Here is a 16,889-nt window from a genome sequence, read left to right as displayed (position 1 = left end):
GTTATTTTATGTTGGGATAGAAGGTGGATTAAGAATGCGAATATTAGTAATACATGGATTAAATTAAAGAGCCAAATGACAATACTAGCACTCAAAATAGTTTTAAAAAAAAATTGGATTTTCATTGTTCATGTCGCCACATTTGAGCGCGCATGTTTCAATCATGGGACACCACAACCATCTATTAAGATAACATAACGTATTTCAAATACTATTCTCTATATTGATCTATATTATCATGCTCAACGTCAATTAATGCTATAAAATAGAAGATCAACTAATTATCTAATTTCTTATGACAATTATGATACAATTTTCCAAGTTGCAATATCCATGTCGAAATATATTCCTAAACTGCATTTGTTTTTACAGCTTAAACTCAGGCAGCACAAAGTACGTAGCTATATATATACTACAATATAAGATGCCATAAATACTAGCTAACCAGTGAACATTATTAGAGGCGGATTCATGATTCGAAATTTATAGATCATCGATCTCAAATTAATACTACAATAATAACTAGGTACACAGTCAAATACAACCCTCAAGGTCCGCCACCGAAAAATCATTGGAGTTATATCATAAAGTTTCCATAACCCAAAATTTATTCTCTCTTGGTTGATGACCTTTTGTTCCCAACTGCAAGAAAGTAGTAGCAGTAGTCAAATGTAAAGAAGCATTAAGAATTGCTTAAATGGAGAAAATTTTTAATACATATTTAACAACCTTTTCGGCATCAAATATTATTTAAGTATTTGCAGATACTGGTTCGGCTACCAGTATATACAAATATTGAACTTCAGTTATTGAAATTCAGTAAAATTCTGAAATTTATTTTGAGGAGTATTTCAAGTGAAACAATGATTTCCGATTAAATCTTCAAATTTAACAAATTTTTCCCAAGTAAATTTCAAGCCGAATACAATTTCACCAGCCAAAAACTCTTTTTTAATTTCAACTTCAAATACTCTATTTGTAACTTCAACCGAATATTATACAAACACTTACTAAGAAATCAATTGAAAGGAATAGCCATATTTGTATCATAAGTTGGAGTGCTGAAATTGCACTGAAAATCATCCAAATTCCACAAGACATCCCAAATGATGTCTTCATTTGATGAGGATTCTAGCACAGGCACAGGAGTATAGTCATTGAGAATGGAATAAAAGAAGTCATCATCTTGCTCTTGATCAGCTGTGTTTGGATACGAAATTTCCATTTCTTGGTTCCCTTGAGGCAAAGTAGGTACTTTATTCACATTTTCATTAAGTAATGACACGATCCTGTTTCCTAACTTATTTAGGATTGAGGCGTAATAGTTCTTGTTGTTGTTGTTGTATGATACGACCTTATTCGTATCATTGTCTGTGTTACATTGCTGTTGTTGTTGTTCTTGTAATTGTTGTCTTTTCAGAAGACGCGCCTTTGATATTTCAGATTTGTTGTTCGAAGTTTTGGTCTTTTTCTTGAAATGAGTCCTCCAATAGTTCTTGATCTCATTATCAGTTCTCCCTGGCAAGTTTTTCGCAATAGTTGCCCACCTGTATTTATTTTTTATCAAGTTATTACTGAAGATTATGGTTAAGAAACATTAAAAAAAAATTAACTTTCAAAAATATCCAATAACTTTAAGAAAAATCACCTGTTCCCCCATCTAGCATGGAGCTCTAGAATGAGTTTTTCTTCATGAGAAGTAATTTGTCCCTTTTTAAGGTCTGGCCTTAAGTAATTCACCCATCTCAACCTACAACTCTTTGCATTCCTTTTCAACCCTGCAAGTACCAAATACCCAAATATAAATATCAGCATACAACAATTACATCTCAATTCTAAGCAATTAAGTTGGCGTTCGTACTGAGTTAGTTCAGCAATACAAATTCGTACTGATCGATCATGTTGCTATATTTAAAGCCGTTTAGGTAACGTTAAAGTTGTCTTCCGTGTGACATAGGTTACGAGTTCAAACCGTGGAAGTACCATCTAATACTTGCATTAGGGTAGGCTGTCTATATGGAGATGCGGCCCTACCCCGGACCCTACGTAAATGCGGGATATCCTTTATCAGTGCAACACTTGAACCTAAAATTAGAAAGAAAAAAAGACCCTAAAATTAGTTTTTGTTCATTGAAGTGATGAAAAAATAGTTGAAATTTATACTAGTAACATAATAGAATATAGGATTCCTCCGCCGTTAGCCAGAGATTTCGAGTTCGAAATCTAAATATGAATAAAAAAATTCTAAAACATAATATTGTGTGTAGTATTTATTTTTTTACCTGCAACAGTAGCAACAGAACTCCATCTGCCTTCACCATGCAACTTAACATATTCAAAGAGCAATCTGTTTTCTTCAGCAGTCCAAGGTCCCTTTCTCCATCCTTCTTTTGTCATTCCCCAACTGCATATTTCTTTACTCATCTTAAATTCTTTTGAAAACCTAACTAAAGATGAGCTTAAAGTGTAATATAATCTCACTAATCTGATAAGTGTTTGTGACACAATCTTCAAAGTCTTTGTTGCTTATTTATATTTGCACCCCATGCCCCCTCTCACTTCATTCCATCAGTCAAAACTTTTATGTCCTTTCATATTACTACAAATCTAAACGTGAGCAATTGACTAGTGAAATACCCGAAATGTCCCTTATGTATTTTATATACTTTGTTTCCTTAAAGTTAAATAATTGTGTGAATGTTTTTCAACCATTATTAACTTTGGTGAAAATAAAATAAAGGGTTAAGAATATATACTCGATGGATATTTTTAGGAACAAAAATGATTACCAAGTGAGCCCATCCAAAATAGGAACAGTAAATTTCATGGATAAAAGCGACGTATATAACTAGGGTTCTTGCATCTAGACAATAACAACTTTAAAAAAAAGCCTCTAGAAAGAACTCTCACTAATCTTTATGGAAATTAAGAACTTAAGTAATAAATTAACAGCTTGTTTGGATCGTTGTTACCCATTGTATCGTATTGTATTATTTTTCCAAAACAATGTTTGTTTTGATTGTTTAGTTAAAATTGGTTGTATTGTATTGTTAAATCCATTGTTCCGGAACAATGAAAAGTCATTTTTTGAAACAACCGATCTGGTGTGGTAGGATCGTTTCCTATTTTTCTTTCTAATTATACCCTAACTTATTACTTTATAATTCTATTTTAGCCTTTACCTTTTTTTATTTTAAATAATAGCAAAGTTTCTTTCTCATATAATTTTATAATAGAATTCTACGTGAAGTCAAATAACTTATATAAATTCTCAAAGACAGTATCCCAAATATAAGCTATATACGTAAAGTCTAATAACGTGAAAATCTCGTTGCTTCTGTCGCTTCCAAACTCTTCATGTATAGGTTTTCCCTAACTTTTGTTTTATTCTTTCTTCTACTTTGATTTGTAATTCCAATTCTAATTACTTTATCTCCAATTAGCTTTATGATATTGGTTGTTATCAAATATTACTTATGATCTAATTATGAACATAGTATACTTATTATTATTTTTAATATTATTAACTTATTCCACTAATTTTGATAGAATTTGTAAGAATTTAATTGCTTAACATAATATAAGATATAATTGGTGATAAATTAGTAGAAAGTAGTTTTCTTAAATAATTTTTATGTGTAATTCTTGATAAATTAAATATTTAAAACAATTGAGGGTATTTTAGTAAACTTATCAGTTACTGTACAGTGCGATACAGTCAAACCAAACAACAAAATTTTATTTAACAACAATAAACAATACAGTTTATCCAAACATTATATTCATAAAACGATACGATATCATACAATACAATACAATACGATACGATATATTATAAAACGATGTGTAACAATTATCCAAACATAGCGTAAGTGGGTGGCTAATTGTTTAATCTAAAGTTCCAATAAGAAAGAACCAGGTGTTGGATTTGGTTACTTAATTAAGGCTAAAGGTGCACGGGAATCATCATTACGTGTTTATTAACTATGATTAACAATAACAATTTGCTGGATGCCATTTTGGGTATTGAGGCAATCTGAAAACATCATGTTTTTTAATTAAAAACTAATGGGGTAAGCATGCTTTGTCTTCAAAACGACGTCAGCAATGGGCAATCTGAAAACATTTGTTAGATCCTTGATCTATATACTTTTTGTTAGATTCCTTGTTTTTTGTCATTATATAAGAAGATATTTAATTAGATATACTTCTTTTTGTTCCAATTTATGTGAGGTGGCTCGTAGTAGTGAGAGGCCAATAATTGATTTTCATTGAGAATACAAGGACACATTTTTTATATTTTTTAAGATAAAATTTAAGTATTTACAGATTACATTAAAAAATACTACAATTCAACATAATTAATGATTTAAGATATTTTAAAATTATTGCTAAAGAAAAAATTACTTCACTCTCCAAATAATAATATCCTGAGATAAATAAAAATAGTACAATTTTTTTAAAGAAAGAGAGAGAACTTTTGATACAAAAGTATATGTAACATACCAAAAACACATCACCTATAAGTGAATGTCGTTTAAGAATAAAGTGAAATTTTAAAACTAAATAAATTTCAAATATGAAAGGTTCTGCTCTTTGTGAAATATATGGACGAAAACTACGTGAAATAATAAAAGTTGGAGTCAAGTAGTTACGTATCCATTTTAACCCCCAATTTTGTGTAAATACCAACTGATTCCTCCTCCACTTTAGCCTATAGAGGAGGTTGATTGTCACGACCCAATTTTCCCACTGTATGACATCGTGACGGCACCTAGTCTCTATGACTAGCTAAGCCTAACATTTTCGGAATAATGAAATGAAAACATGAATTAAACAATTAACTGTTCAAAATACACAGTAATCCCAAAAACCGGAACATCGTAAGTCACAAGCTACAGAAGGAAACTAGTATCTCTATACACCATAGTCTAATAACATAAGTAAGGAAGGTAAATGACATAGGAGGGAGTAGAGGGGGACTCTGAGGTCTACGGACGCGACAGATATACCTTGAAGTCTCCGTACAACAGCAAGCACTCTCAGCTAGTAGCGAGACTGATAAGAAGTACCTGGATCTGCACACAAAACATGTGCAGAATAGTAACATGAGTACACCACAATCGGTACCCAATAAGTGCCAAGCCTAACCTCGGTAGAGTAGTGACGAGGTCAGGTCCGGGCCCTACTGGAATATGATAATAAAGCAAGGCAAAAATAAAATATCGCAGTAAAATAAAGACTGAAATTTAACAAGAAAGAATTTATAGAAGGTAACAACTCAATACACAGAAAATATAACAAGGGATCTCCCGAGATACAGTCTCGTAGTCCCAAACGTAAATGTGCAGGGAGATCTTCCGAAACACCGTTCCGTAGTCCCAAAGTAAATATGCAAGAAAGGGGATCTCCCAGAATACCGTTCTGTAGTCCCAAAGTAAATATGCAGTACATGGGGATCTCCCGGAATACCGTTCCGTAGTCCCAAAGTAAATATGCAGTACATGGGGATCTCCCGAAATACCGCCAGTAGAGGGGGATCTCCCGAAATACCGTTCCGTAGTTCCAGAGTAAATATGCAGCGCAACAATAGAAATACAACTACATCACAAAGTCTCACGATTTAGACTAAGTAACAGTCAAGGAAGAAGCAGGAAATTCACTAAGCATGTTGCACAGAGTTCACATAAGCAATTAAGACATGTAGACATGTTGTATTAGACGAAATATGATAGCTACACATATTGGAATAACTCAGTTAAGAATGAAAATAGATTAATACTCATTAAAATGGTATAACTCAAGATAAAAGGAAAACAGGTTGTTGCTCAGTAAGAAAATCGGGATTTTCCACAACTAGCTCGTGTACGTACTCGTCACCTCACGTACACGGCGCTCACATATCATAATAGTTCCAAATCTTAAGGGGATTTTCCCCACACAAAGTTAGGCAAGCCACTTACCTCGAACAAAGCTCAATCAATCGGTCACAATGCCTTTCCCACGAATGTCCGGCTCTGAATGGCCCAAATCTAACCAACAACAATTACATATCATAAATACAACCATAATAGACTCGTCTAATTAATGAAATGATCACTTTACCAAAAATTCCGAAATTAACTCAAAAATCGCCCGTGGGACCCACGTCTCAGAATCGGATAAAGTCATAAAATACGAACACCCATTCACTCACGAGTCTAACCATATAAAAATTACTCAAATCCGACCACAAATCCCCTTTCAAAACTCGAAATCTTTGTTGAATAAGTTCTTCCATTTTTCTCCCAATTTCAACCCCAAAATCCGAAATTAAAAAAGAAATTAACGATAGATTAGTGGAATATAACTAAAATAGAGTGTAGAATCATTACCCAATCGATATCTCTGAAACTCCCTCAAAATCTCGTCAAAATCCGAGCTCCCAACTCAAGTTTTTGATAAAATGGCAAAACCCCCTTTTTTGAAATGTTTAAGCACTGCCCAGTGATTCCTTAATCGCGATCGCGAAGAACAACTTCGCTATCTCAGAAATTTACTCCACGCGAACGCGTAACACCTCACGCGAACGCGATGCATTAGCTGCTAACACCTACCCGATCGCAATTGTTCTCACGCAACCACGAAGAGTAACACTCAAACTCCACTGCTGCCTCACTTCTTCTTTGCGAACGCGGCCTAGCCCACGCGTTCGCGGTGCACTGCCTGATAACCTTACGCGATCGCGTCTTCATCTTCGTAAATGCGAAGAGAAATCTTAGCTGACCTCTCAGATGACCTACGCGATCGCGAGATCTCCCTCGCGAACGCGATGAAGAAAAATATCTGCAATAACACCAGAAAATCTGCCAACTCCCTAAGTCCAAAAATGACCCGTTGAGCATCCAAAATACACCCTAGGCCCTCGGGACCTCAACCAAACATACCAACAAGTCCTAAAATACCATACGAACTTAGTCAAGCCATTAAACCACATCAAACAACGCTAAAATCACAAATCATCCTCTCATTCAAACTTAAAGAACTTGAAACTTCTAAATTCGACAATCGATGCCAAAACCAGCCAAACCACATCCTATTGACCCCAAATTTTGCACACAAGTTATATTCAACATTACGGACCTACTCCAACTTTCAGAATCGGAATCCAACCCCGATATCAAAAATTTCATTACCGGCCCAAAACTTCAAAAATTCGACTTTCGCCATTTCAAGCCTAAATGAGCTACGGACCTCTAAAACATAATCCGGACACGCCCCTAAACCCAAAATTACCTAACGGAGCTAACGGAACCGACAAAATTCCATTCTGGAGTCGTCTTCATACAGTTCCAACTACGGTTCAAATCCTAAGGCTTAAACCTCCGTTTAGGGACTAAGTGTCCCAAAACACTCCGAAATCAAAACAAAACCTTCCGACAAGTAACAATAGCAGAAATAGATATGGGAGAAGCAGTAAATAGGGGATCGAGGCTATTACTCTCAAAACGACCGGCCGGATCATTACATCTTCCCCTTCTTAAAACAATCGTTCGTCCTCGAACGAGCATAGAGACAAACCTGAAGTGGTGAAAAGATAAAGATAATGGCTGCGCATATCCTACTCGGTCTCCCAAGTCGCCTCCTCGATCGGTTGTCCCCTCCACTGAACCTTCACGAAAGCAATGTTCTTTGACCTTAGCTTTCTGACCTACCTGTCTAAAATAGCCACTGGCTCTTCAACATAAGATAGATCCTTGTCCAATTGGACTGAGCTGAAATCCAATACGTGAGTTGGATCACCATGATACTTCCGGAGCATCGAAACATGAAATACAGGATGAACTCCTGCTAGGTTGGGAGGTAAGGTAAGCTCATAAGCAACCTCCCCAACACGCCGCAACACCTCAAAAAGATCAATGAACCTTGGGCTCAGCTTGTCCTTCTTTCCAAATCTCATAATGCCCTTCATAGGCGAAACCCGGAGAAAGACCCGCTCTCCAACTATGAATGCAACATCGCGAACATTTCGGTCCGCATAACTCTTTTTTCTGGACTGGGCTGTGAGAAGTCTATCCTGAATCACCTTAACCTTTTCCAAGGCATCCTGAACCAAGTCCGTACCCAATAATGTGGCCTCGCCCGGCTCGAAACAACCCACTGGGGAGCGACACTGCCTACCATACAGAGCCTCATATGGTGTCATCTAAATGTTGGATTGATAACTGTTGTTGTAAGCAAACTTTGAAAGTGGCAAAAACTCGTCCCAAGCACCCCCAAAATCTATCACACAAGCGCGGAGCATATCCTCCAGTATCTGAATAGTGCGCTCGGACTGTCCATCCGTCTGAGGGTGGAATGCTCTGCTCAACTCAACCCGAGTACCCAACTCATGTTGTACAGCTCTCCAGAACTGTGATGTAAACTGCGTACCCCGGTCAGAGATAATAGATATCGGTACGCCATGAATTGTGACGATCTCACGGATGTAGATTCGAGCTAGTTGCTCGGAAGAATAGGTAGTCATCACAAGAATGAAATGAGCTGGCTTGGTCAGTCTATCTACAATCACCCAAACTGCATCAAACTTCCGCTGAGTCCATGGGAGTCCAACAACGAAATCCATAGTGATCCGCTCCTATTTCCATTCCAGAATCTCTAACTTTTGAAGCAATCCACCTGGCCGCTGATGCTCATATTTTACCTGCTGGCAATTTAGACATCGGCCCACATACTCTACTATGTCCTTCTTCATCCTCCTCCACCAGAAATGTAGTTTTAAGTCTGATACATCTTTGCGGTACCCGTATTGAATAGAGTACCGCGAACTGTGAGCCTCCTGGAGAATCAAATCATGCAAACCATCTACATTGGGCACACATAGCCTGCCCTGCATCCTTAATGCACCATCATCTCCAATAGTGACTTCCTTAGCATCACCGTGATGGACCGTGTCCTCAAGGACAAACAGATGGGGGTCATCATACTGTCGCTCCCTGATACAATCATAAAGGGAAGACCGAGAGATCACACAAGCCAATACTCGACTCGGCTAAAAAATATCCAATCTTACAAACTGGCTGGCTAAGGCCTGAACATCCAACGCCATGGGCCTCTCTGATGCTGGCAGATATGCTAAGCTCTTCAAACTCTTTGCCCGCCCACTCAAAGCATCAGCCACCACATTGGCCTTCCCAGGGTGATACAAAATGGTGATATTATAATCCTTAAGCAGCTCCAACCACCTCTTCTGACGCAAATTAAGATCCTTCTGCTTGAATAAATGCTGCCAACTCCGGTGACCAGTGTAAATCTCATAAGGAATACCGTACAAATAATGCCGCCAAATCTTCAAGGCATGAACAATAGCTGCTAACTCAAGATTATGGACATGATAGTTCTTTTCATGCACCTTCAGCTCTCTGGACGCGTAGGCAATTACCCTACCGTCCTGCATCAATATCGCGCCGAGATCAATCCGCGAGGCATCACAATATACAGAATAAGACCCTAAACCTGTAGGCAATACTAATACTGGGGTTGTAGTCAAAGCTGTCTTGAGCTTCTGAAAGCTCTCCTCACATTCCTCTGTCCACCTGAACGGAGCACCCTTCTGGGTCAGCCTAGTCATAGGTTCTGCAATAAATAAGAATCTCTCAACGAACCGACGGTAATATCCCGCCAAACTAAGAAAACTCTAAATCTCCGTAGCTGAGGACATTTGGGCCAACTCTGCACTGCTTCAATCTTCTTCAGATCCACCTGGATCCCCTTACTCGATACTATATGACCCAAGAATGCCACTGAGTCTAGCCAAATCTCACACTTTGAAAAATTTGCATATAACTTCTTTTCTCTTAAGGTCGGAAGCACAGTCCTCAGGTGCTGCTCATGATCCTCCCGACTCCGGGAGTATACCAGAATGTCGTCAATAAACACAATGATGAATGAGTCATGATAAGGCCGGAACACACTGTGCATCAAATGCATGAATGTTGTTGGGGCATTGGTCAGCCCAAAAGACATCACAAGGAACTCATAGTGACCATACCGAGTCCGGAGGTAGTCTTCGAGATATCTGGCACCCGAATCTTCAACTGGTGATAGCCAGAACGTAAATCAATCTTGGAAAACACTCTGGCACCCTGTAACTGATCAAATAAGTCATCAATACGAAGCAATGGATACCCGTTCTTCACTGTGACTTTGTTCAACTGGCGTTAATCAACACACATCCGCATAGAACCATCCTTCTTCTTCACAAATAAGACAGGAGCACCCCAAAGTGACACACTGGGCCGAATGAAGCCCTTATCAAGCAATTCCTGTAACTGCTCCTTCAACTCCTTCAATTCAGGAGGAGCCATACGATATGGAGGAATAGAGATAGACTGAGTGCTCGGCAACAAATCAATGCCAAAATCAATATCTCTGTCGGGAGGCATGCCCGGAAGATCAGCTGGAAACACATCTGGAAAGTCCCTCACTATTGGAACTGACTCAACTGTAGGGGTATCAATACTGACATCTCCCATATAAGCTAGATACGCGTCACACCCCTTCTTAACCATTCGTTGAGCTTTAAAAATTAAATAACTCTACTGGGAGTATACTATAAGGTGCCTCTCCATTCTAACCGTGGTAATCCTGGCATAGCCAGCATCACGGTTTTGGTATGATAATCAAGAATAGCATAATAGGGCGACAACCAGTCCATGCCCAAGATAACATCAAAATCTACCATTTTGAGCAATAATAAGTCAGCTCTGGTCTCAAAACCACTAAAATCAAGCAAACACGACCGATACACGCGGCCCACAAAAAGAGAATCTCCCATATAAGTAGACACATAAACATGGGAACTCAAAGAATCCCTCGATGCGCCCAAATACGGGGCAAAATAAGAGGACACATAGGAATATGTAGAGCCTGGGTCAAATAATACCGACGCATCTCTATGACAGACTGGAACAATACTTGTAATGACAGAATCAGAAGCAACTGCCTCTGTACGAGCAAGAAGGGCATAATATCTGGCCTGGCCTCCCCCTCTGTGGAGACCTCTACCTCACCGACCTCCACCTCGAGCTGGCTGAGTAGGTGGGGTGGCAGCTGGTGCTGTAATCATGGCCTGAGGACCCGGTGGGGGAACGTTATGGCTGAAAAGTCTGTGGAGATGCACCCCTCCTAAATCTGGGGCAATCCCTCACCATATGGCGAGTGTCGCCACACTCAAAACAAGCTCTGGGAGGGTGTGGCTGTTGTGACTGGCTCTGGCCAGATCTGCTGGACTGGCCGCTAGGAACACCCCGTGCAGGAGGCACACTAGATACGGGCAGTGCATAATAAGGCTCTTAGGGCCTAGAAGGGACCAGAATACCACTGGAGGCTGGAAGAGCTGAATGGACAGGGCGACTCACATAACCCCTACCATGGAGGGTTGTTCGGGCACGAGCACCAGAATAAGAACCAGTCTCTCGAGACCTCTTGGCCTCCCTCTCTTCTCTATCCCGGGCAAGCATACCCTCCAATCTCCTGGCGATACTCACAACTTGCTGTTAAGAAATATCCATCTCCAACTCCCTGGCCATACTAATCCGGATGCTGGGGTGGAGTCCCTCAATAAACCGTCGAACCCTCTCTCGAACTGTGGCAACCAAGGTCAGTGCATGTCGAGCCAAATCACCGAAGCGAACTGCATACTCTGACACAGTCATAGCACCCTGGCGCAGCTGCTCAAACTCCGCGCGCCATGAGTCCCTGAGGCTCTGAGGGACATACTCTCTCAAAAACATGTCCGAGAACTGAGTCCATGTAAGTGAAGCTGCCTCAGCCAGACTATTCAACTCATAAGCACGCCACCACTGATAGGCTGCTCCTCTAAGCTGGAATGTAGTAAAAGAAACCCCGCTCGTCTATGCTACGCCCATAGTACAGAGGATACGATGACACTCCTCTAGAAAACCCTAAGCATCATCTGTAGCCAATTCGCTGAAGGTAGGTGGGTGGTACTTCTTGTACCTCTCAAGTCTGAGCTGCTCCACCTCAGAAGCTGCTGCCCTAACCTCGGGCTGAGCTGGAGCTATCGGCTGCATTGGTACAATCTCTGGAACCTGGTCGACCTGAGCCCGTTGCTTTGGAGCACCGGCGACGGGAGTCTATGCTCCTCCCCCGGCCTGAGATGTGGCAGGAGCAAGTGAAATCAAACCAGCCTGAGCTAAGGTGCTTAACATGCTCAGAAACTGGGTTAGAGTCTCCTGGAAGGCTGGTACAGGAACATGTGCCTCAGGTGTCTGCCCTCCAGCTGGAGCTACTGGGGGCTCCTCTGTAGTAGCTCGTGCGGGTGCTCTGGCTGCACCACGTGGACGTCTTCGGCCTCTACCCCGGCCCCGGCCTCTCGCGGCTCTAGCAGGGGGCGCGGGTGCCTGGTCATCAGATCCACTTATATGTCTCCTCACCATCTGTGAGAGAATAAAATACAGAAGTTTAGAATTTTTGAAGTCAATAATTTTCGCACGACAAGGAATCAAAGTAGTGAAATTTTCCTAACAGTTCCATAGCCTCCTGAAGATAAGTATAGACGTTTCCGTTACCATCCGCGAGACTCTACTAAACCGGTTTGTGACTCACAACACCTATGAACCTAGAGCTCTAATACCAACTTGTCATGACCCAATTTTCCCTCTGTATGACGTCGTGATGGCACCTAGTCTCTATGACTAGGTAAGCCTAACATTTGCGGAATAATAAAATGAAAACATGAATTAAACAACTAACTGTTCAAAATACATAGTAAAACCAAAACCCGAAATATCGTAAGTCACGAGCTACAGAAGAAAACTTGTATCTCTATACGCCAGAGTTTAATAATAGAAGTAAGGAAGGTAAATGACATGGGAGGGAATAGAGGGGGACTCCGAGGTCTGCGGACGCGGACGATATACCTTGAAGTCTCCGTACAGCAGCAAGCACTCTCAGCTAGTAGCGGGGCTGATAAGAAGTACCTGGATCTGCACACAAAATATGTGCAGAAGAGTAGCATGAGTACACCACAATCGGTACCCAGTAAGTGCCAAGCCTAACCTCGGTAGAGTAGTGACGAGGTCAGGTCTGGGCCCTACTGGAATATGATAATACAGCAAGGTAAAAATGAAATATCGCAGTAAAATAAAGACTGAAATTTAACAAGAATGAATTTATAGAAGATAACAGCTCAATACACAGAAAATACAACAGGGGATCTCCTGAGATACCGTCTCATAGTCCCAAATGTATATGTGCAGGGGGATCTCCTGAAATATCGTTCCGTAGTCCCAAAGTAAATATGCAAGACAGAGGGATCTCCCAGAATACCGTTACGTAGTCCCAAAGTAAATATGCATTACAGGGGATCTCCCGGAATACCGTTCCGTAGTCCCAAAGTAAATATGCAGTACAAGGGGATCTCCCGGAATACCGTTCCGTAGTCCCAAAGTAAATATGCAGCGCAACAATAGAAATACAACTACATCACGAAGTCTCACGATTTAGACTAAGTACCAGTCAAGGAAGAAGCAGGAAATTCATTAAGCATGTTGTACAGAGTTCACATAAGCAATTAAGACACGTAAACATGTTGTATTAAACTAAACAGGATAGCTACACATATTGGAATAACTCAGTTAAGAATGAAAATAGATTAATACTCATTAAAATGGTATAACTTAAGATAAAAGAAAAACATGTTGCTGCTTAGTAAGAAAATCGGGATTTTCCACAACTAGTCCGTGTACGTACTCGTCACCTTACGTACATGACGCTCACATATCACAATAGTTCCAAATCTTAAGGCGATTTCCCATACATAAAGTTAGGCAAGCCACTTACCTCGAACCAAGTTCAATCAATCGATCACAATACCTTTCCCACGAATATCCGGCTCCGAATGGCCCAAATCTAGCAAAAAGTAATTACATATCATAAATACAACCACAATAGACTCGTCTAATTAATGAAATAATCATTTTAACAAAAATTTTGAAATTAACTCAAAAATTGTCCGTGGGGCCCACGTCTCAGAATCGGATAAAGTCATAAAATATGAAGACCCACTCACTCACGAGTTTAACTTATAAAAATTATAAAAATTACTCAAATCCGACCACAAATCCTCTTTCAAAACTCGAAATCTTTATTGAAGAAGTTCTTCCATTTTTCTCCCAATTTCAACCCCAAAATCCGAAATTAAAAAGGATATTAATGATAGATTAGCGGAACATAACCAAAATGGAGTGTATAATCATTACCCAATCGATATCTCTGAAACTCCCTCAAAATCTCGTCCAAATCCGAGCTCCCAACTCAAGTTTTTGATAAAATGGCAAAACCCCAATTTTTGGAATGTTTAAGCACTGCCCAGTGATTCCTTAATCGCGATCGCGAAAAAATACTTACGATCGCGAAGAACAACTTCGCTTCCTCAGAAATTTACTTCACGCGAATGCGTAACACCTCATGCGAACGCGATGCACTAGCTGCTCACACCTACCCGATCGTAATTATCCTCATGCAACCGCGAAGAGTAACACTCAAACTCCACTGCTGCCTCACTTCTTCTTCGCGAACGCGGCCTGGCCCACGTGTTTGTGGTGCACTGCCTGATAACCTTACGCGATCGCGTCTTCATCTTCGCGAACGCGAAGAGAAATTTTAGCGGACCTCTCAGATGACCTACGCGATCGCGATAAAGAAAAATGTCTGCAATAACACCAGAAAATCTGCCAACTCCCTAAGTCCAAAAATGACCCGTTGAGCATCCGAAACACACCCTAGGCCCCCGGGACCTCAACCAAACATACCAACAAGTCCTAAAATACCATACGAACTTAGTCGAGCCCTCAAACCACATCAAACAATGCTAAAATCACAAATCATCCTCTGATTCAAACTTAAAGAACTTGAAACTTCTAAATTCGACAACCGATGCCGAAACCAACTAAACCACGTCCGATTGACCCCAAATTTTGCACACAAGTCATATTCAATATTACGGACCTACTCCAACTTCCGGAATCGAAATCCGACCTCGATCTCAAAAATTCCACTACCGGCCCAAAACTCCAAAAATGCGACTTTCGCCATTTCAAGCCTAAATGAGCTACGGACCTCCAAAATACAATCCGGATACGCTCCTAAATCCAAAATCACCTAACGGAGCTAACAAAACTGACGGAGTTCCATTCTGGAGTCGTCTTCACACAGTTCCGACTATGGTCCAAATCCTAAGGCTTAAACCTCAATTTAGGGACTAAGTGTCCCAAAATACTCCGAAACCAAAACAAAACCTCCCGGCAAGTCACAATAATATAAATAGATATGGGAGAAGCAGTAAATAGGGGATCGAGGCTATTACTCTCAAAACAATCGGCCGAGTCGTTACATTGATATAAGAAGATAAGTATATACATAGTCCAAATTAAAGTTAATGCAGAATTTGATTTTTCGCACAAAGGTGAATGAGGAAAACGATATTTTTTACCCGTAAAAAGGTACAATTAAATTTATACGTGATTTTTAGATAAGTGAAATAATTCGATTCTGAAATAATACAAGAATTGAAGCAATATGTAATACTTAGCCTTGATATGAAGATGAAATAGCTGAAACAGTAAATCCGGGAGCAGAGTTTCCGGGCACAATAGTAATGAAATCGAAAAACAAGAAGATAAAATTGTATAGAGCTTTGAGTAGATTATAGCGTAAGTTTGCCAAACTGAGCTCACTATTTATAGCTGCATATAGGGAATAAGGTCCTAGGATCATGACCTTCTTTAATGTCAATTATGAGTGAAAATGCCATTGAAGAGTGTGTAACGATGAACATAAATGAAAAATCCTTTGTAACGGGATGTGTACTAAATGCTATGGAATATTCTCTATTAAATGCTACCGGGTGGCAGACATCTATTGCGTCTTTATGAACGTCATTCCTTCTGGTGGTAAATGGAACGATTGTCTTTGGTTTTAACATATTCTCTGCCTTCGGCTCCACGTGCCACTCTCTTATGCAGCCATTTAACATATCATATTTTACCATATACAGATACACATTTTAGGAGATCATGTGGAGATTGAAGAGATTAATTTCTTGTGAATCACAAATATATAAAACAGAAAGTAGACCAAATCAATCAATTCAATTTTATCGGTTAGAAATTAAAGTAAGAATATATATATTACTTAAGAGTTAAGTGTGTTTATTTTCGCGTGTTATAATTAAGTATGGAGGAATATTTGCCTTTATTAGGTAATGATAGGACTATAGAATGATATTGTATTTTGAAATAATGGCTTGTTGTGAACACAAAACATAATCTTTCTCACTTAGAAGAAAAAACAGAGAAAAGCGAAGGACTGAAGATTAATCGGCCCCCACACGTTTCCGCGGTTACTAATTAGGGTTCCACTGATGAATTCTATAATTTATTCAACAATAGTAAAATAACAAGGGAAAAAGCACATTTAGAATGCAGCTATTATTTTATATTTGGAATTAGATTTAGTGCTTAAACAGCTGTCTTGAAAGCAACTCAACGATAAGATTTACTAGCTCTTTGCTTTGTTCTCTTCTTACTATAATAATTAGTAAGTATAATCATATGGTCTTTTTTATTTATTTCTAATTACTTTCTCATGTCATTTCGAAACGGATTATTTGAATAAGAAGCTTGATAATACTATGAATTCCATTAAACTATAATAAATGAAGCATGAGATGAGGAAGATCATTAAATATTATTATATAAATTGTGTTTACTGATAGATTTATTATGTAATTTGCCTTTGAGACAAGAACATAATGATAAACTCAAAATTTAGATAAACAAATTGTAAGGATATGAATGTGATAAAATGATCGTGAGAACTACATA

General features: G+C 39.3%; 1 protein-coding gene across 1 annotated transcript; it reads right to left on the bottom strand.

Annotated features, from left to right (window-relative positions):
* Positions 1-327: 327 nt before the first annotated feature.
* On the bottom strand, positions 328-2,497 carry LOC107766376 (uncharacterized). Its single transcript, XM_016585154.2, has 4 exons — positions 2,283-2,497; positions 1,649-1,778; positions 1,012-1,547; positions 328-642 (listed from the first exon to the last, which is right to left on the bottom strand). Exons 1-3 carry the CDS (start codon positions 2,422-2,424, stop codon positions 1,019-1,021), a joined length of 801 nt encoding a protein of 266 aa, XP_016440640.1. The 5' UTR covers positions 2,425-2,497; the 3' UTR covers positions 328-642; positions 1,012-1,018.
* Between the last annotated feature and the right edge of the window lie 14,392 nt (positions 2,498-16,889).

The sequence above is a fragment of the Nicotiana tabacum genome, chromosome 15 (assembly GCF_000715075.1).
Source record: "Nicotiana tabacum cultivar K326 chromosome 15, ASM71507v2, whole genome shotgun sequence".
NCBI classification, from domain to species: Eukaryota; Viridiplantae; Streptophyta; class Magnoliopsida; order Solanales; family Solanaceae; genus Nicotiana; species Nicotiana tabacum.
This window is presented reverse-complemented; position numbering and strand designations above follow the sequence as displayed.